Raw genomic sequence first — 24,044 nt, forward strand, 5'->3', positions numbered from 1 at the left:
TTGCACAGGCATTTCTCGTACTTACGCCATGTTAGAGGACGTAAGTCAAGATGTATATTAAGTAGTGTATATGTATTTATATGTATGTATATTAGAAGTATTTATATATGTAAACTTTAATGTATTATATATATATATATATTTTTTCATTTTTAGTTTAGTATTTGTTTTAGTTTTATTTTTTAATTGTAAACTCTTGCCTGTCTACCTTTCACTGTTCTGTCTATTTTCACTCTTCTGGGTATGCTGGAAGAAATCTCTTATAGGGATATACATACCTTTTAAATTTTGCCTTCCTGTGACTTATATATTTATATCTGTACTGTATCTGGCAAATTTTAATAAACTGTTAAATAAATGTATTAGATTGCTTCTTTTTTTTGATATGACACTGACCAAGTGAATCTCTATCTCCCCTGTGCCGGAGATCGAAACAATTGACGTGTGATCGAGGAACAGTGTCAAAACATTCTTGAAACGACGTAAGTCGAGAACTGCCCGTATTTCAAAAATCAAAATCAAAATCAAAGTAAACTTTATTCAAGTGGGCTTTTATAAGCACTTTTGAAACGTCATTTAACAATTAAGTGAAGCTACCACCGGTTCGGAAAGTAGATTCTACCGAGAAGAACCGGCAAGAAACTCAGTAGTTACTCTTTTTCAACATTTAAAAAAATACAGTCATGTTAGTTAATACAATTATTTAAATTAATATATCCTGCCTGGAAGTCAACAGGTATTAATTCCACGCTTTTTAATATCTACAAAATCTTGTATCGAATAATACGCCTTTTTCACCAATGTATTTTTTTTAACCAATCGAATTTACGAGACGGCAAAGTTAAAAATATTTAACAAACCTCGTATACCTAATAATATAAATTCGTGTAAAATTTTCCTGTTCGTCATATGCAGGTGGGCATGGTGGCGTGGCGCCTGTCGCTGTGCACGCCGGAGTGCCCGCAGGGCCGCGACGTGGTACTCATCGCCAACGACCTCACGCACTACATGGGCTCCTTCGGCCCGCAGGAGGACTGGCTCTTCTACCGCGCCTCCGAGTACGCGCGAGAGCGCAAGATACCCCGGGTACGCTCACACTTTACAGGCAACACTCAGATGCAGCATCGGCAAACTCAATATACCGATACTGCCGATTCACAACCAATAGAAACAGCTTCCTATAGCGCTATGCAACGCTATTCGTCGCTATAGATTCGCGTCAGCTCGACCCGAGACAGCGAGTGCGTGTAAAGCGAGGCGTCAAATTGGGATAGATATTTGGGATCTGATAATTTGGGATAGCGTATAGTAAGACACAAATTAGATGTAGCATCGGAAAATGCAATGGAATGAAAATAAAACCGATTACTGCCGATTTACACAACCAATAGAAATAGCTCCGTATCGCGCCATTCGACGCTATTCGTCGCTATAGATTCACGCGTCCGAGAAAGCAAGTGCATGTAAATCGACGCGTCAAATTGACGAATATATTAGGTCTTATGACATTACAAGTTATTACGTTTGTGTAAAGATCATATTCGCATGAGAAGTAAATATTGATAATTTGGGATGGCGTACTCAATTCGGACGTGATCGGTTTTACGAATTTTGCCGATGCGACATCTAAGTTGTGTCGTACTATATTGTGTTGATCCAGTCAAGTTTATTGTTTGAATGAAATGAATGAAAGTTCGAATGATATTTTCCAGCTGTACGTGAGCGTGAACTCCGGAGCGCGTATCGGCGTGGCGGAGGAGCTGAAGGGCGAATTCCAGGTGGCGTGGGTGGATGGCGAGCGCCCTGAGCGAGGCTTCCGCTACCTGTACCTGTCGCCAGAGGCCTACTCGCGCCTGGCCGCGCTCAACTGCGTCAAGACTGAGCTCATCGAGGACGAGGGCGAAGCCCGATACCGCATCACGGACATCATAGGTACCAGCTCATATATAAAACGCTCTATAGTCCAAGATTTTTAGATATCCGTTCTGCATAAAATCCTTCTACGTGATATAGATATAGTGATAGAATTTAAGTATAAAACCGAGTTTCTGTCGTCCGAAACTGCGAGCGTTAGCCGCCATCTTGGAAAAAGTTTTTTTGCATATATCTCGGAAACGGTTATACTTTAAATACCGAAGAAATCTTTTTTGTAGAGAACAAAATTTGCCATCTTTTTTATACCAAATTTTCCGATATATTTAAGTATAAAAAAAACATATTTTTTGTTTTTGTAAAGTAACTATAACTAGGTAATATATTATGTTAATTTGTGAACAATAGTCGTCTTAAAGAAATATGCCAATATAAGATGCAAAGGGGGGAGGGATCAAATGATACTAGATACGTATATTTTAGTTACTTTCATAGTATAATGTCCTACGGTATTATGCTTTGGGGTAACGCAGCCGCTATCCAAACTATATTTGTGCTGCAGAAGAGGGCTATTCGCGCAATCTATAACCTAGGAGCCAAGGAATCATTAAGGCATAGATTTAAAGAAATTAAGATATTGACTGTTGCTTCTCAATACATATTTTGTAATGTTTTGTATGTACGGAAAAATATTAATGTTTTTATGAGAAAATGTGATTCTCATAACATTGGTACAAGGAACAAACACAATCTTGTTACTCCTGTTACTCGACTGCATAGAGTCAGTAACTCTTTTGTGGGGCAATGTATACGCTTCTACAACAGGATCCCAGAAAGCGTTCAAAATGCTTCTGTTGCCAAATTTAAAAAAATTGTTAAGGAACGCTTGTGTGCAAAAGGTTACTATACAATTAGCGAGTTTATGTTTGATAGCACACCTTGGGAATGAAACGATCGCCTCCTGGCTATTTCTAATCATATACTACTATGTACCTTATAAATTTGACAAAAAAAATAACAGAAAAAAAAGACCCGCTGAGTTTCTTTCGCCGGTTCTTCTCAGGTCAGGGTGTTCCTTTTTCCGAACCGGTGGTAGTGTTTATTTGACAATCAATAAGTAAGTGTAATGCTTTTATATTGAATAAAGGAATTTGAGTTTGAGTTTGAGTTTGAGTTTAAATATATAATTTCACAGCTAACAACAACAGATAATGTGTATATTGGTGTATATGGCCTTTAGTTATAACTAACTTTAAGGGATCATATTCCCATTCTTACTGGTCATTCCTGCTCGCAGGCAAGGAAGACGGTCTGGGCGTGGAGTGCCTGCGAGACGCCGGGCTCATCGCCGGCGAGACGGCGCAGGCCTACGAGGACGTCGTCACCATCTCTGTGGTCACGTGCAGAGCTATCGGTATTGGATCCTATGTGGTCAGGTGGGCACCATGTTATATTCATTTATCTATAATATTATACATGTGAAAGTAACTCTGTCTTTTATATGGTATAGGTTGACGGATGAGCATATGGGCCACCTGATGGTAAGTGGTCACCATCACCCATAGACAATGACGCTGTAAGAAATATTAACTATTCCTTAAATCGTCAATTCGCCACCAGCCTTGGGAACTAAGATGTTATGTCCCTTGTGCCTGTAGTTACACAGGCTCACTTACCCTTCAAACCGGAACACAAAAATACTGAGTACTGTTGTTTGGCGGTAGAATAACTGGTGAGTGGGTGGTATCTACCCAGACGGGCTTGCACCAAGTATTCACGCTCTTTCACGACCAAACCGCTGAACCGCATTCGATGAAATTTGGTGACGGACAAATTCTCCTTTTTTGCCTGACACATGACAATCACAGCCCTTAAAACATGAGCGAAGACGAGGGTGACATAGATTTGTTTTGTGTTAAGAGATTGAGATCGATGATCGGACGAGAAGTCCCAATTCGAAGAGAAGATGAGGGTATGATGGGTCTAATGTTGCGCTCCCCCCAGGCATGTTGAGGGTGACTACTAGGATTACATAGATTTGTTTTGTGTTAAGAGATTGAGATCGATGATTGGACGAGAAGTCCCAAGAGAGAGAAGATGAGGATATGATGGGTCTAATATCGCGCTCCCCCCCAGGCTCGGAGGATTACATAGATTTGTTTTGTGTTAAGAGATTGAGATCGATGATCGGACGAGAAGTCCCAAGAGAGAGAAGATGAGGATATGATGGGTCTAATATCGCGCTCCCCCCCAGGCTCGGAGGATTACATAGATTTGTTTTGTGTTAAGAGATTGAGATCGATGATCGGACGAGAAGTCTCAAGAGAGAGAAGATGAGGATATGATGGGTTTAATATCGCGCTCCCCCCCAGGCTCGGAGGATTACATAGATTTGTTTTGTGTTAAGATATTGAGATCGTTGATCGGATGAGAAGTCCCAATTCGAAGAGAAGATGAGGATATGATGGGTCTAATGTTGCGCTCCCCCCCAGGCATGTTGAGGGTGACTACTAAGATTACATAGATTTGTTTTGTGTTAAGAGATTGAGATCGATGATCGGACGAAAAGTCCCAATTCGAAGAGAAGATGAGGATATGATGGGTCTAACGTTGCGCTCCCCCAGGCATGTTGAGGGTGACTACTAGGATTACATAGATTTGTTTTGTGTTAAGATATTGAGATCGATGATTGGATGAGAAGTCCCAATTCGAAGCAGATGAGGGTATGATGGGTCTAATGTTCCGCTCCCCCCCAGGCTCGGGCACCGCGTGATCCAGGTGGATTCGTCGTACATCATCCTGACGGGCTATGCGGCGCTCAATAAGGTGCTGGGCCGCGCCGTGTACGCCAGCAACAACCAGCTCGGCGGCGTGCAGATCATGCACAACAATGGCGTCACGCACGCCGTGGCCCCCACCGACCTGGAAGCCGTGCGAACCGCCGTGCGCTGGCTGTCCTACGTGCCCAAGGTACGTGCGCGCTTAGCAGACACCCCCCCCCCCCCCCCACACACACACACACACACACACACACACACACACACACACACACACACACACACACACACACACACACACACACAAACCCAGCCTTAAAACGCGACTGAATCTGCGGACAATAACTAGTATTCATATAATAATTTTTAAGCATAATATGCATATTCTACTTATATAGCTATATCTTAAAATCATTAATTATTATTATTGTAGTCAGTGATAATGATTGTATGTGCACTAGGAGTAGGGATAAGCTTATAACGCCAAGTTTCCGACTCGGCAAAGTCAATAAATCCTTCTTAGGGCAGGGTATCCGCTTCTATAATAAAATTCCGCAGACATTTTTAACTTTGCCGTTTAGTAAATTCAAATCGTTTGTAAAAAATGCATTGGTAGAAAAAGCAAATTATTCGATACAAGATTTTGTAGATGATAAAGCGTGGAGTTAATACCTGTTGACTTCCAAGCAGGATAAATTAATTGAAATAATTGTATTTAACTAACATGACATTGTATTATTTAAATGTTAAAAAAGAGTAACTACTGAGTCTCTTGCCGGTTCCTCTCGGTGGAGTCTACTTTCCGAACCGGTGGTAGCTTCGCTTATTTGTAAAATGACGTTTCAAAAGTGCTTATAAAAGCCTACTTAAAAAAAAAAAAAGTAACAGCCTGTAAATTCCCACTGCTGGGCTAAAGGCCTCCTCTCCCTTTTGAGGAGAAGGTTTGGAACATATTCCACCACGCTGTTCCAATGCGGGTTGGTGGAATACACATGTGGCTGAATTTCTATGAAATTTGTCACATGCAGGTTTCCTCACGATGTTTTCCTTCACCGCTGAGCACGAGATGAATTATAAAGACAAATTAAGCACATGAATCAGCGGTGCTCGCCTGGGTTTGAACCCGCAATCATCGGTTAAGATGCACGCGTTCTAACCACTGGGCCATCTCTGCTGCTTAAAAGCCTACTTGAATAAAGTTTATTTTGATTTTGATTTTCAGGACAAGATGAGCATGGTGCCCATCATGAGGTGCGCCGATCCCGTGGACCGGCCCGTAGAGTGGGTTCCTCCCCGAGGCCCGCATGACCCGCGACTCATGCTGACGGGCGATAACGCTCGCGCCGGATTCCTGGACGCGGGCTCCTTCGACGAGATCATGAAACCCTGGGCGCAGACTGTCATCACCGGTCAGTACGAACCTTGGTTGAGCCGACGTTTATTTTAAAAGAGTTTCATGCTCTACCGACTGAGCTAGCCGGGCAAGGGAGATGGCACAGTGGTTAGAACGCGTGCATCTTAATCGATGATTGCGTGTTCAAACCCAGGCAAGCTGGTTCATGTGCATAATTTGTCTTTATAATTCATCTCGTGCTCAGCGGTGAAGGAAAACATGCATGTGACAAATTTCATATAAATTCTGCCACATGTGTATTCCACCAACCCGCATTAGAACAGCGTGGTGGAATATGTTCCAAACCTTCTCCTCAAAGGGAGAGAAGGCCTTCAGTCCAGCAGTGGGAATTTACAGGCTGTTGTTGTTGTTATTTTAAAAAGGCAGTATAAACTTCAACAGAACACCTAGATCGTAAATTCGGGCATAAACAGAAGCCTGCGATGATTTGGATGTTCAAATGTTTTTCTCGACTGCTTGTATTCTCGAACTCACTCACTTATGTCCCTTATCCTGCTATATCCATAACCGTGCATTTACAGTAGTCGAATATGAGTGTAGTATTTCGTACTTATATTGAGTCATGAATAATCTATACAATACTAGCCGAAGCTGCGGTTTTACCCACATCAAATTCTGTTTGTGACGATAACGCACAATGGTAATGACGATAGTGTATGATAGCGATATATATATATATTACTAATATATATAGTAAGTATAAGTATTAGTGTGTAAATATTTGTATGTAAGTTTATGACTGCACCGCCTACGCCGATGGTTTTGAAATCTCCCTTTGATTGGGTTGTCTGGAAGAGATGGCTAATAATCCATAAGTCCGCTCGTTGTACTACACTTTTAATGTACTTCTTTTTTATATTATTTTTTTGTATTTTATTAATTTTGTGTTACTCGTTTAATTAATACTGTGTTCTTTTTGTATTTCTTTTTCTGTTTTTTATTTGTGGTGTGCAATTAAGTATAATTAATTAATTCATTCATTCATAATGCTTCAACAACTTGTATATCAACTCATTTTCCCAACATTGCCCTCTCAAAGGACGTATCACCATTCGCTATAAGCGAATTATACAATAAAAACATATAAATGGTCTACAGGTCGTGGTCGGCTGGGTGGTATCCCAGTGGGGGTGATTGCGGTGGAGACGCGAACGGTGGAAATCACGTTACCAGCTGATCCCGCCAATTACGACTCGGAATCGAAGACTGTGCAACAAGCCGGACAGGTGAAGGGAACTTATATATATATATATATATATATATATATATGTATAATAACTTATATATAGGTTGGAGGAAAAGTTCTGTTGTATTTTTAAAGAAACTATTTGAATTCCTTTTCCTTTTTCTGGATCACTGACGCTGGTGTTGAGCTCGTAAATATTTAAAGAGCCTGGGAGGAGTCACAGGATGCCTTAGGGATTTTTTGTGATTTACCTAAGGCCTTTGATTGCGTGCAACACGAAACTTTGGTTAGGAAGCTACGTTATTATGGAATCAGGGACACTGCACTCAGTCTTCTGATTTCGTATCTAAGCAATCGGATTCAGAGGGTTGATGTAAATGGAAAGGGATCTCCCGGGGCTCAGGTTAGGCTGTGGGAGTCCCTCAAGGATCAATTCTCGGTCCATTTCTCTTTCTTGTTTATATAAATGACCTGCCACATCAATTAATGTTAAATAGTAAAAAGACAAAATGTATTAAATTCACTACTTCCAATGAAAGATGTGTCAAAACGAATGTACTTTTAAACGGGGAAGCATTATATGTATTAGAATCAACAGAGTTCCGTTTGGGGTAATGTATACGTTTTACAACAGGATGCCAGAAAACGTTCAACAATATTCAACTATAAAATTCAAAAGAATCGTTAAAGAGCGTTTGTGTGCTAAAGGATATTACAACGCTAATGACTTTTTAGTTGACCACACACCTTGGGAATGAGATGATCGCCTCCAGGCTGTTTCAAATAACAAAAACATGTTTATTATTGTATATTGTAAATTAATATTATATAAAAAAACAGATCCCGCTGAGTTTCTTTCGACGTTTCTTCTCAGGTCTGAGGTATTATATTCCGAACCGGTGGTAGATTTTCGACTATCAATAAGAAAGTGTAAATACTTCCATTTTGAATAATGGTTTTTGACTTTGAAAAAGAAACTGCCGAATTTACACAACCAATAGAAACAGCTCCCTATCGCGCCACTCGACGCTATTCGTCGCTATAGACTCTCGCGTCAGTTCGACCCGAGACAGCGAGTGCGTGTAAAGCGACGCGTCGAATTGACGAATGTATTAGGTCGTATGATATTACACGTTATTACGTTTGTGCAAAGATCATAGTGATATAAAAAATAAACATTGATAATTTGAGACAGCGTACTTATTTCGCATGACATCGGTTTTACCAATTTTGCCGACGATCCAAGTTCTGTCGTACTATACCCCGTTATTTGTAACAACTTGTTGCCAACTTGCAGTTAAAAATCCTAATGACTCATCTGCCAGATTTTTTATTTTAATTTACAAAAATCAAAATCAAAATAAACTTTATTCAAGTAGGCTTTTACAAGCACTTTTGAATCGTCATTTTAGAATTAAGTGAAGCTACCAGCGTTTCGGAAAGTAGATTCTACCGAGAAGAACCGGCAAGAAACTCAGTAGTTACTCTTTTTTAACATTCAAAAAATACAAAGTCATGTTAATTAAATACATTACCTACTTATTTTAAATACCACAGAACTTTCCGTCCAACCTAATACATTAGTGGAGTTTGACTGTCATACAACAACATGCTAAATATAATTGAATGAAACATCGCATGTAAAATCCGTATAATTAAAATGTCTCATAATGTCAATAATTACATGCCCGTCCCCAGGTCTGGTTCCCGGACTCGGCGTATAAGACGGCACAGGCCATCAACGACTTCTCGCGCGAGAACCTCCCTATACTCATCTTCGCTAACTGGAGAGGCTTCAGCGGAGGACAGAAGGGTGAGATCTTGTCCTCAGAACCTCCGAGATAATTATTGTTTGACCATCTTGATGGTGCCAGAGATTAGATTAATTAATGTATAGTTATATGTCTATAGAAGCCGATATAGCGCAGTGGTTAGAACGCGTAAATCTTAATCGATGAATGTGGTTTCAAACCCAGGCAAGCACCCCTGAATACTTATGTGCTTAATTTGTGTTTATAGTTCATCTCGTGCTCGGCGGTTAAGGAAAACATCTGTATTCGACGACCTCCATGGTCGAGTGGTGTGTACACCGGTTTTCATGGGTACGCCACTCTGAGGTCCCGGGTTCGATTCCCGGCCGAGTCGATGTAGATTACCATTAGTTTTCTATGTTGTCTTGGGTCTGGGTGTTTGTGTCGTCGTTACTTCTGATTTCCATAACACGAGTACTTCAGCTACTTACATTGGGATCAGAGTAATGTATGTGATGTTGTCTCATATTTATGTGTCTAATTTCAACGAAATTTTACCACATGTCCACTAACCTACATTGAAACAGCATAGTAAAATATGTTCCAATCCATCTTCACAAAGGCCTTAGCCCAACAGTGGGAAATATACAGGCTTATGAGTATTTAATTTCTGGCAGATATGTACGAGCAAATCCTAAAGTTCGGAGCGGAGATAGTGCGAGCGTTGCGCGGCGCCACCGCCCCCGTGCTCGTGTACATCCCCCCCGGGGCCGAGCTGCGTGGGGGGGCCTGGGCCGTAGTGGACCCCAGCGTCAACAACCTGCGCATGGAGATGTACGCTGACCCTGAGGCCAGGTCAGTGGACACCCCGCTAAAGTCCCATTTTTGTCAGAAACCTTAAGATCTTGTTGCACCATAGTGCAGGCTCTGATATATAAATAATGCTCGTTCAGTTTCAATTTTGCGTTTATCGGTAAAGAAGTTTTTTTTTTATGGTATAGGTTGACGGACGAGCATATGGGCCACCTGATGGTTAGTGGTCACCATCACCCATAGACAATGACGCTGTAAGAAATAATAACTATTCCTTACATCGTCAATGTGCCACCAACCTTGGGAACAAAGATGCTATGTCCCTTGTGCCTGTAGTTACACTGGCTCACTCACCCTTCAGACCGGAACACAACGATACTGAGTACTGTTATTTGGCGGTAGAATAACTGATGAGTGGGTGGTACCTACCCAGACGGGCTTGGACAAAGCCCTACCACCAAGTAAAAAAACGTGCGTCTTCAAACAAATCTATGAAAATGTGTAAAAATTAAGTAAAATCATAATTTCACGTCTGCTATATAGTCGATGGTAAGGCTATATAGGCCAGTCCGGGTCGATAACCCCTCACTTATAATATGAGCCTGTGTAACTACAGGCACAAGGGACACAACATCTTAGCTCTTAGATCGGTGGCGCATTGGCTTTGTAAGGCTTCAGTAAAATTTATTAAATCGCCTGTAACTATGAGCGATGATGACCAGTTACAGTTACGAGCTGAGATGGCTCAGAGGTTAGAACGCATGCATCTTAACCGATGATTGCGAGTTCAAACCCAGGCAAGCACCACTATACATATGTGCTTAATTTGTGTTTATAATTCATCTCGTGCTCGGCGGTGAAGGAAAACATCGTGAGGAAACCTGCTTATGTAATTTCACCGAAATTCTGCCACATGTGCATTCCACCAACCTGCATTGGAACAGCGTGGTAGAATATGTTCCAAACCCTCTTCTTAATGGAAGAAGAGGCCTTATCTCAGCAGTGGGAAATGTGCAGGCTGTTACTTTACTACCAGTTACAGATGACCTATTTTCTCATGGAGTCTCATGATAAAAACATTCAAATGCTTATTGTTACTCTCAGGGGCGGAGTCCTAGAAGCTGAGGGTATCGTGGAGGTCAAATTCAAGCAGAGAGATATCTTGAAGACGATGCACAGACTCGACCCCGAGCTTCTCAGGCTGGGGGCGAGGGCTTCGGGTAAGTCCTGGACTCCATCCTCACATCACACTCATTGCTACCACTCAATGAACTAGTATTGATTGGAACTAGAACTGATAATAAATTATTATTACTACTACAAACTATCTATTATCGTGACTTTGCCAGTTTTGGATATATTTTGCTATTGTTATTTTCAATTTTTTTTTTTATTAAAGCTTGTCATTTGATTCCAATTAGTTGATATACAGAAGAGAAAGGTATTGGCCTGTTCTATTTTGTTTTGGCTTTGCCTATTGAATGCCTTCAATTAGTTATTTTTTTTATTTTTATTAACATATAATTCAGACTTACTCTTTTGTTTTCCTCTGTTATTAAGAGTTATAAAAATAAAATAATATCATAAATGTGGGAGTAACTGTCTGTATGTCTCTCTGTCTGTCGTTCTTTTACAATCAAACCACTCAACCGAATTTGATGCAATTTGGTCTGAAGCAACTTTGAAGTCCAAAGAAGGACATAAGCTACTTTTTTTGCCTGACACATGACAACCAACACAGCCCTGAAACGCGACTGAAGCCGCAGGCAACAACTAGTATTCAAATAATAATTTTAAACCATAATAATCATACATATTCTACTTATATAACTATGTCTTAAAAACATTAACTATTATAAATGTATATATTTGTGTATGTATATTATATTATTATATATTTATGGAATATTTATTTATGTATCGTATAAATACATATATATATATATTGTATCTATTTTTTATGTATTAAATAATTTGTACACCCCTACCATCCTATCTCTCTCCCCTACCAAAGGTTGTCTGGAAGAGATCGCTGTTTTAGCGATAAGGCCGCCTATTGTACATTAATTTTGTCTATATTGGTGTGCAATAAAGAGTATATAATATATAAATATTATTAATGATATTTTATTTGTTTGTTACAGAAATTAAGGACCAAATAAAAGAGATATCAAAGAATCTGGACCGACGCGGTTCAATAGACGACGTCCTCATCAAGACGGAGGCCGGGAAACAGGGTGAGTACATACAGATTATAAATAATTATGTTAAAACTTGGTGGTAGGGCTTTGTGCAAGCCCGTCTGGGTAGGTACCACCCACTCATCAGTTAAGATAAGCGCACAATGAGGCGGGCCGCAACGCATAACAAAAAATCTCCTGAATCAGACAGGCGTATTTTTGCGGCGATGTTATGCGTTGCAATGCGGCCCGTCTCAGTGTGCGTTAGCAGACGCAACAAGTAGACGGCTGAATGAGTGCTGTTCGTCAGAACTATCCATCTTCTTAGATTGCCAAAACCTGACTGATTATAAGATATTAGGTTGCGGTGCGGCCCGATGCGCCTGCTATATGCTTTGGCGCAATTTTTGCAATGCGATGCGTTGAGGCCCGACGCGGCTATAGTTTGCGCGAGCCTTTATTCTACCGCCAAATAACAGTACTCAATATTGTTGTGTTCCGGTTTGAAGGGTGAGTGAGCCAGTGTAACTACAGGCACAAGGGACATAACATCTTAGTTCCCAGTTGGTGGCACATTGCCGATGTAAGGAATTATAATATTTCTTACAGAGTCATTGTCTATGGTAATGGTGACTTACTTACCATCAGGTGGCTCATATGCTCGTCCGCCAAAGTATAACATAAAAAAATAAAAACAAAAAATAATCTAGGAAGGTAGACTAATTGACTACTAGGTAAGGCAACATCGCTCATAGATATTGGCGCTGCATATTAAACAAATTCTTATATCTAGGAAAAGGTTTAAGGCTGCACTCGACGTTATAAACGATTATATTTACCTAGTGCAGTCGAATGGGCCGGCACGCCCGGATAAGTACCAGTCTCTTACTTAAAATTAGGGTTGCTGAGGATTCCTCTTCCGCTTCCTCATAATGCGAAAATTCCTCAATAGTTTGGGTTCCTCAACCGATACCGCATCCTCATAAATAAAAATTCAAAATCCTCTTCCGCTATCGCCTCCTCAAAATTAAAGAGGAATTTATGAGAAATCTGGAGCTGTAGTAGACACATCCTGCCCGACAGTCACCGCTTCCACGGATAAGATTGTACATTCAATGTTAGCCGAAATGCTAGCCTCTGAACGAAAAATTGATGATGAAAATGAAAGTTTACCAATAGAAGATAGGTGCGTGGTACTAAAGTTGCTATTAAATAACGACATTAAATAAAAACGAATTAACATCTCACACAAGCACACAGTCTTCTATGGTGGAAAAATTATCAGTAATATTTGGGAGCTTTACGGAGCTGTACGTCAATACCTATCTTGTCCTCCATCAAGTATGCCCAGTGAACGACGTTTTAGCAATGCTGGATTAGTATATGATGAGTTAAGAAACCGGTCTACAGGGGAAACAGCGTCCAAATTATTTTTTATAAAAAATAACCTCCGTATAAATAATTTTGATTATTAATTAGTATTCAATTCCTTTATTTTGATTAATAAAATATTCCACTTAAGTAATTAATAAAGAAATAAAGACGGCATTCTTAATATTTACTATATATCATTTGAATTCCTAAAATAAATTGTATTATTCACTCATCTTTTTGGTGTGCTTGTGTTGTGTTATTGAACTCATTCATAACCGCTGGACCGATTTTGATGATTCTTACTGTGTGTTTTGTGAATAGTTTAATTATATTTTTAGTGTATAAATATCATGTATAAACAGGACAACAATTTTCGGTTGGGTCCGCTAGTATTTATAATTTCCTATCTTCCTAATCCGCTTTCTCTACCGCTTCCTCATCCGCATCCTCTTTCTCGAAAAATATCCTCATCCTCATCCTCAAAATTTGCGCATGACAAATCCTCTTCCTCCTCCTCTTCCTCATAATCACTTCCTCAACAACCCTACTTAAAATCGGCGTAAAGTGGTAGCTATGCTACTGCGTTTCGTCCGGTAAGTGAGAGTTCCGGTGGTCCAATCCCTCTCCCACAAAATATGGTTGTGCAGAGTTTGTTGACATTACCCCACGAGGGTACCATCAGCGACTGCGGTGGAGAATGCCTCTCTGGGCATGCTCAGGACGTACACCACCTGAGCAGGGATTTCTAGACTGCTCTTCGAATTCTGGGGGGGGGGGGGTCAGTTTTGCGCTCGCCACTGTTCGGGGCAAGCGGAGTAGGCATCATAAGGCAACCCCTACCACTCTCGCTGTGGACTTGAATTGAATGCCGTTCACTTTCACCTTGAAACGGCGAAGCCGGCCTTGCTCTTTCTTACCAAGACCCAGATATCTTGTCTTTTCTCACTTACCCTGGGTACAAATTGGAGCACACTTTTGTACCACAAGCTGGGGTGTGCGTTTAGAGATGATATCTGCTCTCGACGCCTCGGCAGCCTTGAAGGGCAGGACCTATCAATTATCTGGCTGCGTGTAGATTGCGAAGACCATCCGCGAATCTACGCGTGCCTTTATAGGTCCCACAGCGGTAATGCCGAAACCGACCGGTTGATCACGTCTAATTGGAGTCTACTGCAGATATCATCATTCTGGGCGATTTCAATGCCCATCATACAGAGTGGCCTGGATCACGCACCATCATGCGGCTAGATCTGTTCTCGACTTCGCTTTGCCATATAATTTGACACAACTCACCTCGCCAACGCGAATACCGGATGTGGAGTGGATTATACACCTTCCCTATTGGACCTTCTGTTGACTTCGCATCCCCTCTGGGCTCGTCGGACCACTGTCTCGTCCGGAGTACAGTGCCGGTTGCACGGTACTCCCGACCTCGTTTCGCCTCCATCGCGTGTGGCACTACAAGTCAGCAGATTGGGATGGGATGCTGTCCTTCTTTGCGTCTTACCCATGGGGGCGGGTTTGTTTCTCGATGGATGATCCGAGCGTTGTTGCTGACTCTGTCGCCGATGTGGTACTTCAGGGTATGGAACTTTTCATTCCATATTCTGCGGTACCCATCGGTGGCACGTCCCAGCCCTGGTTTGGTCGCTTCTGTAAGACGGCTTTACGCCGAAAATGGGAACGCTACCAAGACTGGGCTAACGCATCGGCGTCTCGTGATGCAAACACCAGCACATTCAGAAAGGAATATAACTCTGCCTCTAGGTCCTTCAAAAACGTGATTGCTCAGGCGAAGTCGAAGTACATTGGCAGAATTGGCGAGAGACTGGTGCGCTTCCCATCAGGAACACGTGCGTTCTGGTCTCTCGCTAAGGCTGTCCTAGGGAATTTCTGTCAGCCTTCCTTTCCATCTTTGCAACGGGACAGTGAGTTATTGGCCCATACCGCGAAGGAGAAGGCCGATCTTTTAGGGTCTCTCTTCGCATCGAACTCTTCTCTGGATGACCGAGGAAAGTCACCACCATCAATCCCGCGGTGTGATACGACGATGCCGGAGGTTAAATTTCGGCAAAGTGCAGTTCGGAAAGCACTTCTTTCCTTGGACATTCAAAAGTCGAGTGGACCCGATGGTCCACCTCCAATCGTGCTAAGGACATGTGCTCCCGAGTTGGCACCCGTGTTAATGCGTCTTTTCCGGCAAACCTAAGCATTAGGCGTCGTCTCGAACTCCTGGAAGACTGCTTTGGTGCATCCGATCCCTAAAAAAGGCAACCGCTCAGACCCGTCCAATTATAGGCCTATAGCCATCACCTCCTTGTTCTTCAAGGTAATGGAGTCCCTTATTAACTGCCAGCTCCTGCGGTATCTAGAGAAAACCAGCTGATTAGCGACTGCCAGTACGGTTTTCGTTGGGGGTCCGTTTTCGTCGGGGGGTTTACCTTACTCATAGTTAGGCGGAAGCAGTTGAGAGCAAGGGTGAGGCATTTGAAATCGATCGCGTGTGGCACAAAGCCGTTCTTTTGAATCTTCCTTCCTACGTCAATAAATATTCCAAAATATTTAAAACAGTATGTATTTATGCTAAGTCTTTATACATAAAGAACAAAATTTTGACTTCCGATAATAGAATAAAGGCCACTTGGGACATTATTGGAAGTGTTAATGGAAAACCTAAAAAGGAAATTATACCAATCAAATAAAACACAGGCAGTAGATACACAAATTCTGAATTAGAAGTTGCAAATTTATTTGAAATATTTTTTGATAGCATACCTAATAAAATAACATCTCATTTAAAATTATCTACATTAGATGCAGCTAGATTAGTAAATAAAAATGTTTCTAAATGCGTTATTGATTTTTTATTTGAAACAGTTTCTGCAATAGATGTAATAAAAGTATTTAAAACACTCAATATTAAAAAAACTAACGACATAAATAACATCATATATGATATTACTCCGTATATAGCAGTAATTTTTAACAAGAGTTTGGGCACGGGTTCATTTCCTAACTTGTTAAAATGTAGCAAAGTCTTACCACTTTTTAAGAATGAAAATATAAGCGAACCCAGTAATTACAGGCCTATTTCAATACCCCCATCTTTAAGTAAAATTTTCGAAAAAATATTTTAAATCAACTTCTTATCCATTTTGGTACAACACGAGACGTTTCTTTATAAGCTCAAATATTACGGCGTTAGAGTAAGATCTCATTGCTTCATACTTAAGTATCCAGCAAGTTTTCATTAATGGAATGAAGTCTTCTGGATCCAAGTTAAAAGTGGGTGTTCCACAAGGTTCAATTTTGGGTCCCTTTCTATTCCTAGTATATATAAATGACCTTCCTTTCTATGTTAAAGGTATTTGTGATATAGTATTGTTTGCTGACGATACTTCACTGATTTTTAAGGTTGACAGAAAAAAAACTGACTAAGACGATGTGAAAGGTGCATTATGCAGATACACGATTGGTTTAAAGTAAATAATTTGATTTTGAATGCTCAAAAAACAAAATCTGTAGTTTTTACCCTACCCAATGTTAGAAAGCAGAATAATAATATAACTCTTTAAGCGGTGGCCGGCTTGGTGTAGCCGATACGACGGTGTTCTTGGGAATAGAATTGGATTCCAGACTTCGGTGGAGTCCCCATTTGTCGTCCCTAACAGGAAGACTCAGCTCCGCAGCATACGCGGTTAGAAAAGTTAGACAACTAACTGATATTGATACCGGTCGTTTAGTTTATTTTGGTTATTTCACAGTATTATGTAATATGGTATATTACTTTGGGGTAACTCTTCAGATATTGAATCTGTCTTTATTTTACAAAAGAGAGCAATCCGGTGTAATTATAATCTTGGAGCTAGACTCTCTTCGGGATGTTTTTAACAAAGTAGTAATACTCACTGTTGCGTCGCAAGATATTTACAACAATATTATATATATTCACAGTAACATTCATCACTTTGATAAAATCAGTGATAATCATTGTATATGCACTAGAAGTAAGGATAAGCTTATAATGCCAAGTTTCCGACTCCGCAAAGTCAATAAATCTTTCTTGGGGCAAGGTATCCGTTTCTATAATAAAATTACGCAGACATTTTTAACTCGTAAATTCAAAACGTTTATAAAAAATACATTGGTGAAAAAGGCGTATTATTCGATACAAGATTTTGTAGATGATAAAGAGGCGTGGAATTAATACCTGTTGACTTCCAGGCAGGATATATTAATTTAAATAATTGTATTAACTAACATTACTGTATTTTTTTAAATGTTGAAAAAGAGCAACTACTGAGTTTCTTGTCGGTTCTTCTCGGTAGAATCTACTTTCAGAACTGGTGGATGCTTCACTTAATTGTTAAATGACGATTCAAAAGTGCTTGTAAAAGCCCACTTGAATAAAGTTTATTTTGATTTTGATTTTTATGGGCTTTCCGGAAAATTATGGAATTGGATTTTTGGCTGATCGGAGCATCAAGATCGTTGTCGACGGTGCATGCTCTGACTTAAAATTCGTCAATGCTGGTGTTCCACAAGACTGCGTTCTATCACCCACTCTGTTTCTTCTGCATATCAATGATTTGTTGCAAATCGGGAACATTCACTGCTATGCAGATGACAGTAGCGTTGACACCGCGGCCGGTGTATAACACCGGCCGCGCTAACATTTCTCGGGAAATAATCGAAGGAACCGGCACAAACTAGTGTCTGCAATGGAGTCTTCGTTAAACGAAGTCTCGAACCGGGGCCGGCTAAATCTAGTCCATTTCAACCCCAAAAAGACGCAAGTTTGCGCGTTAACCGCTAAAAAAACATCATTTGTCGTATCTCCACGATTTGAGAACATCCCGATTGCCGCTACAGGAAGTATCGGAATACGTGGCATTGATGTTTCGAGTCTCGTTCAGTTCCGCGGCCAATGGGAAGGCAAAGCAAAATTGGCTTCAAAAAAGTTCGGTGTACACAGCAAGGCGAGACAGTATTTCACGTCGGCCCATCGCCTAAAACTATACAAGGCGCAAATTCGGCCTCAATTGGAGTACCGCATCCAACGTAGAGCGGCTCGAGTTATCGACGATCAAGCCCTTTCCGATCTGTTTGATCCTTTGGCTTTGCGTAGAGACGTTGGATCACTCTGCATCTTCTACCGATTTTTTCACGGCGAATGTTCCGAGAAATTGTTCGTATTAATCCCGGCTGCTGAATTTCACCTTCAGACATCTCGCCAAAATTTAAAGTTTCATCCGCACCACCTCGATGTCCAAAAATCCGCAACAGCGCTATTTCTAAGACATTTTCAACCTCGCACAACCATTTTGTGGAACCAGCTTTCGCCGGCGGTTTTTCCGAACCAATACGACATAGGAACCTTCAAGAAAACAGCGTACTCCTTCCTCAAAGGTCGGCAACGCACCAGCTAGGTCCCTGGTGTTTGGTAATAGTCTAAATCTACCGCATTTGTACCAACGATAAATAAAGGGAAAAACAGATTGTAATTGTCCACTGCAAGGCTCTTCCTTCGCAAGGAACTTATAATTGACGGATATTGTTATAAATTAAAGTCAGATAAATAAATAATTAATTGTGAGACAACATCGCATACATTACTCTGATCCCAATGTAAGTAGTTAAAGCACTTGTGTTGTGGAAAATCAGAAGTGACGACGGTACCAAAAACACCCATACCCAAGACAATATAGAAAACTATAATTAGAATCAAATCAGGGATCTCGGAGGGGCGTACCCGTGAAAACCCGGTGTACACACCACTCGACCACGGAGGTCGTCGACATAGTATATGTCAGATATAGCATTGTGTTGTCTAATCGAGTTGTTCTTTTAGCTGAAAGTCGTATCCGTGAGTTGGACACCGAGCTGGTAGCCGCCGACAAGACGATAAAAGCGAGAGAGAAGGAGCTCGCGCCCATATACCACGAAGTGAGTGTTTAAAGACTAGCTCAAGGTCAAAGTTGTTAATTTGATTCCTGCCTGCACAGACTATATATTTGTTTTTCCTTCCAGATCGCGGTCCAGTTCGCAGAGCTGCACGACACGGCCGAGAGGATGCTGGAAAAGGGCTGCATATTCGTAAGTACCGAGACTCCACAATTGGCAACTTTTGCCCGGTAAGTGCAGTGTACTGGAGTGTCTCCTTGTCGCAGGACATCATCCCGTGGCGCTCATCGCGGCGACTGCTGCACTGGCGCCTGCGGCGGCTGCTGCGCCAGAACGCGCAGGAGCGTCGCGTGGCGGCGGCGGCGGCGCCCGAGCCGCTGGACCAGCGCGCCGCCGCCGCCACGCTGCGGCGCTGGTTCACGGAGGACCGCGGCGAGACGCAGTCGCACCAGTGGGAGCACGACAACGAGGCCGTGTGCCGCTGGCTCGAGGCGCAGGCCGACGACCACGACTCCGTGCTCGAGCGCAACCTGCGCGCCATCAAGCAGGACGCCGTCGTGCAGGCCGTCAACCGCCTCGTCATGGTGAGCGATTGCTCCTTGTGCTTGCGTTACATACACACATACTGTTCCTGTCGCTATACGCTATTGACACCACACACCTCCGCACACCTCCACAGGAGCTGACGCCGTCTCAGCGCGCGGAGTTCGTGAGGAAGCTCACGACCCTCGGGATGGAGCCGGACTTCGGCAACTGATCGGCGCCGGGGGGGACGTCGTGACGAAAGTGCATCCTATTCGTTGTGTAGTCGATTGTAATGTTGGGATTTTATAAATACTATTTATTTTGTATACTTTTAGTTGTTCAATTGTTTCCTCGGTCGCCCCGCTGAGCCGTCGTGTAGCTGTATGTGACAGTCGATACAGAACGACACACTTCGCGTGTCCGCTCTGAGTCGTTAAGCCAAATATGTCTGCGTGAGCGACGAGAGCGCTGTTCCGACCGAAGAGTGAAGATTATCAGATGACTTTAACATTCAGCGCGCTGTGCGCCACGAACGATCATTGATTAACTAGCGACGCGCCCTGGTTCGCACGGGTGCAGTGCTGATACTAAATATACTACAGAATTTACCCATTTACGATATCACATTAGAAACTTCTAAAAGTATCAGTGTTTATATACAAAAACCTATCGAATCACTCTATCTATGAAAGAAAACCGCATCAAAATCCGTTGCGTAATTTAGACAGACAGCGGTAAGCGACTTTGTTTCATACTGTGTAATGATATATTTACAATACAACCTTTTGAATTTAACTATCAAAGTTTCGATGACGACTTTGCAGTCTTTGAAGACGTAACTCCACGTCCGTAGAGAATATCACAGATTATACGAGCTGTCGGCCAGTGACATCGCAGAGAATGTCACAGATTATACGAGCTGTCGGCCTGTGACATCGCGTCAGATCAACGATAAGAGTTGTTTGTTAATCTCTGCTCTCGCGGTCGGAATGGCGCGCAGCGCTGTATGAAGTCACGGCTCAGCGACGCGAGCGAAACGAGTAAAACTCTGATCCGAGAATAGCGACGCGCCTGAAACTATGGCGCACAGATTTGTATATGTAAATAGAATAGAGCGACTGCCATATTGAAGCAATAAATATATAAATATAGCTATATGTTCAAGAATGATTTGGATATCATTCATCGTGTATATTGTGATGTAATTAGTGGTACCATAACGAGACCGTAGTTCAAATTTATGTAAAAAGTAACCGTTACACCCCCCTCTGTTTGGGGGTGAAATCAAATAGGGATTTGTGATAGAATAATTGTTTAGAATCCAACACATTTGAACAACTAAAACTATTGATTCGGAACCAAAAAATAATTATAATAATGATTGGAAGCGCAATCAACTCGTTAGTGTCGTCTTAGCGAATAAACGTTTTCGGTAATCGGTTCGCACTCGCGTGTCTTGTGTCATGACAAATATTGTAATAAGTAGATAGTATCCTCAAACGTTGCCTATTTCGGTGTAGAAGTTGCATGAATATAGGTCCGTCCGATGTTAGCGAATTTTATCGAAGTATCCACTCGAAAGAATATACATATAATTGTAAGTTTGTTACGCGATGGAGGCTGTGGGGCGTGACGTAGCGAGCGCTTGGGGCGCTTTACGGCGCTGCGAGCAGCTATTCTATAGCGAGCTGATGGCGTTCGACAAAGAAATTATAATATAATTCAGTTGAGAAGAAACATTTTTTTTCTGACGGTACTTCAAGTTATTGGACCAATATTAGACAATATTGTTACAACCGTTTATATGCTATGATAATACCGTCATTGAGATATGGTACACGTGTGTATAAGGTTATTGAATACATATGTGTTTATATGTATGTGTATATATGTAGCGCCCCCTTCGCTCGCTATGTCAAGGCTGTATAACGCACTGTAACTGTAATTAAAATGTAATAATTGGGTTGTTGTGAGGAGAGCGCCGAGAGAGCATTCGCGTTTAACGTTCGGAATCTTCAAACTAATTGCATTTTACGTGTATTTATTAATTAATCTTTATATAATTACTAGTTCTAACCACAGTTGTGTCCGAAGGTTGTTTAGTAGTTAGAAATGTTTTAGAACATTCATTAATTAGCTAGAGCAACAGCCTTATATAAGAGTCACATTAGACGCGAGTGCTCCCAGTGTACAGCCTCCCTTATACATAATTTATATGACGTCACGTGTGATAGTTACTATCGGGGTACATTTGTAATTAATTTATTTAATGATTCTAAGAAGTGTTTTCTCTTCAATCCACTCTGTGCGCTGCGGAGACATATCGAACAGTCCGCAGGGCGACACGAATCGACGTGCCGTCGGCAATGTTCGTGAAACCGATCGCAGCCGAGTTGAGTACGCCATCCCTAACTATCAATATTTACTTCTCATGCGAATATGATCTTTACACAAACGTAATACCGTGTAATATCATACGACCTCATATATTCAATTCGACGCGTCGCTTTACACGCACTCGCTGTCTCGGGTCGAGCTGACGCGAGAGTCTATAGCGACGAATAGCATCGAGTGGCGCGATAGGGAGCTGTTTCTGTTGGTTGTGTGAATCGGCAGTGATCGGTTTTATTGAATTTGCCGACGCTACATCTGAGTTGTGTCGCACTGCACATAGATTTATGAATATAAAAGAGTTTTCGATCGAACGAGTTTTTATATATATTTGTACAAAATGGATTGCTTTGACTGGAGGCTCCTGTTGTTGATTTATTTATTGCTTATTGTCGAACTAAGATTCGACCTTGAGGGCGGTACGGTCTGCAAATAGACCCAGACATATTATGTGTATATAGTGATATGATCTAATGTTACTTTTAGATCCGTCAGGAGTGGGGGGGGGGGGGGGGGTGTTTGGTCCGTTCTATTTGCATTTTTCTATTAATTTTTAAAAAATAATAACACAATTGTGTGAGCTGGCTTCATTGAAATATATCTAAAGTAAAGTCCAAACTAGCTATTCAATGCTTGTAATAAATTAATCTCCTTAAAGATACTCGACTAATAATAGGTCCGAAAGATTATTCTAATGTCAATAACTTGATACAACTTATTTATGTTACGTCAGATTTGACTAAAAGTGAAGCAGTCGTCAGTCTGTGTTCACAGCGAGCACACACATGTAACTTTCCCTGTGCATTTGGGTACTCGTCAAAGTCGAGGGACTGAACAGATTTCGATGTGATCACTTAAATAAGCAATAAGTGTCTTACAAGGAGTCCCAGTTCGAAATCAGAGACATATGTCTGTGTGAATACGAATTGTATATTTATTACTTTGAACGCGTCATATGAGAATAGTATATGTTACTGAGTATATGTTTCTGATTTCGAATATTAGTTGAATATATAACGTATGTGTTTCCGATCGCTTAAGGAACGCGGGTAGTTGTAACATATCAGAATCGTATAACTGTTCTCTCTCATAGGATTCACCGGAAGGTCCGTCACAAGACAATCATTGACTCCTGTCGACGTACAAACGTGTATACATTCCTGTTTTTATATATTGAATAAACTAGTTGTTGTTTTGGTTTGTAGAGAGAATGTTTTTGTTTTGTTTCGTAATTCGTTCGATTAAGGATTGTATGCGCGGTGTGGCGCGGGGTCGAGCCCGGTTGCAGTACTCGCTGTTTATACTAATTAAATATTTGTTAAATTTTACGTTTGGCGTTTCATTTTTGGTTAACCTCGGGTGCTAGCGGGGTGTGATGTAGCTGGTTTCACTGAGGCCCCGCTGACCGTTGCATTAAAAATAAATAAATATACGAATGTGATAACTGCTAAAGTAACTGTCTGCCTGTCTGTTACTTAAACTGAAGCAAGTTTGAACTTTACCCTTAATCGGGCACAGAGAACTATTTTCCCACTCTCCTAATCTAAATTCCCTGATATTTAAAATGGCACAAGTATAGTCTTAGATAAATACAGAATTATTTTACTGGTACATAGCTTTTAAATTTGAAATGTCAACGTCAGAATCATGACCCAAGAACGTATACATAAGCTATGAAAAACTGTTATTTTGCCCGATTAAGGCTTACGTAAGGAAATATGCTACTTTTATCCCTAAAACGAAGTCCCGGTAAATTTGTTTCAAATAACAATAAACAACAACAGCCTGAAAATTTCCCACTGCTGGGCTAAGGCCTCCTCTCCCATTAAGGAGAGGGTTTGGAACATATTCCACCAC

The 24,044-nt window shown here is 41.3% G+C and overlaps 1 protein-coding gene across 2 annotated transcripts in view; it reads left to right on the forward strand.

Moving 5' to 3' along the window:
• LOC124541911 (acetyl-CoA carboxylase) overlaps positions 1-20,433 on the forward strand; it is a 120,174-nt gene extending 99,741 nt beyond the window's left edge. For both annotated transcript variants that reach the window (XM_047119835.1, XM_047119836.1), the window contains 14 exons: positions 916-1,086; positions 1,713-1,932; positions 3,170-3,308; positions 4,629-4,842; positions 5,872-6,058; positions 7,162-7,289; positions 8,948-9,062; positions 9,678-9,855; positions 10,918-11,033; positions 11,958-12,050; positions 19,219-19,313; positions 19,398-19,463; positions 19,538-19,855; positions 19,951-20,433. In XM_047119835.1, the coding sequence (XP_046975791.1) occupies positions 916-1,086; positions 1,713-1,932; positions 3,170-3,308; positions 4,629-4,842; positions 5,872-6,058; positions 7,162-7,289; positions 8,948-9,062; positions 9,678-9,855; positions 10,918-11,033; positions 11,958-12,050; positions 19,219-19,313; positions 19,398-19,463; positions 19,538-19,855; positions 19,951-20,028 (2,118 nt within the window). In that variant the 3' untranslated portion in view covers positions 20,029-20,433. The remainder of the gene's footprint in view (positions 1-915; positions 1,087-1,712; positions 1,933-3,169; positions 3,309-4,628; positions 4,843-5,871; positions 6,059-7,161; positions 7,290-8,947; positions 9,063-9,677; positions 9,856-10,917; positions 11,034-11,957; positions 12,051-19,218; positions 19,314-19,397; positions 19,464-19,537; positions 19,856-19,950) is intronic.
• The last annotated feature ends 3,611 nt before the right edge of the window (positions 20,434-24,044 follow it).

Source organism: Vanessa cardui, chromosome 29 (assembly GCF_905220365.1).
Source record: "Vanessa cardui chromosome 29, ilVanCard2.1, whole genome shotgun sequence".
Lineage (NCBI taxonomy): Eukaryota > Metazoa > Arthropoda > Insecta > Lepidoptera > Nymphalidae > Vanessa > Vanessa cardui.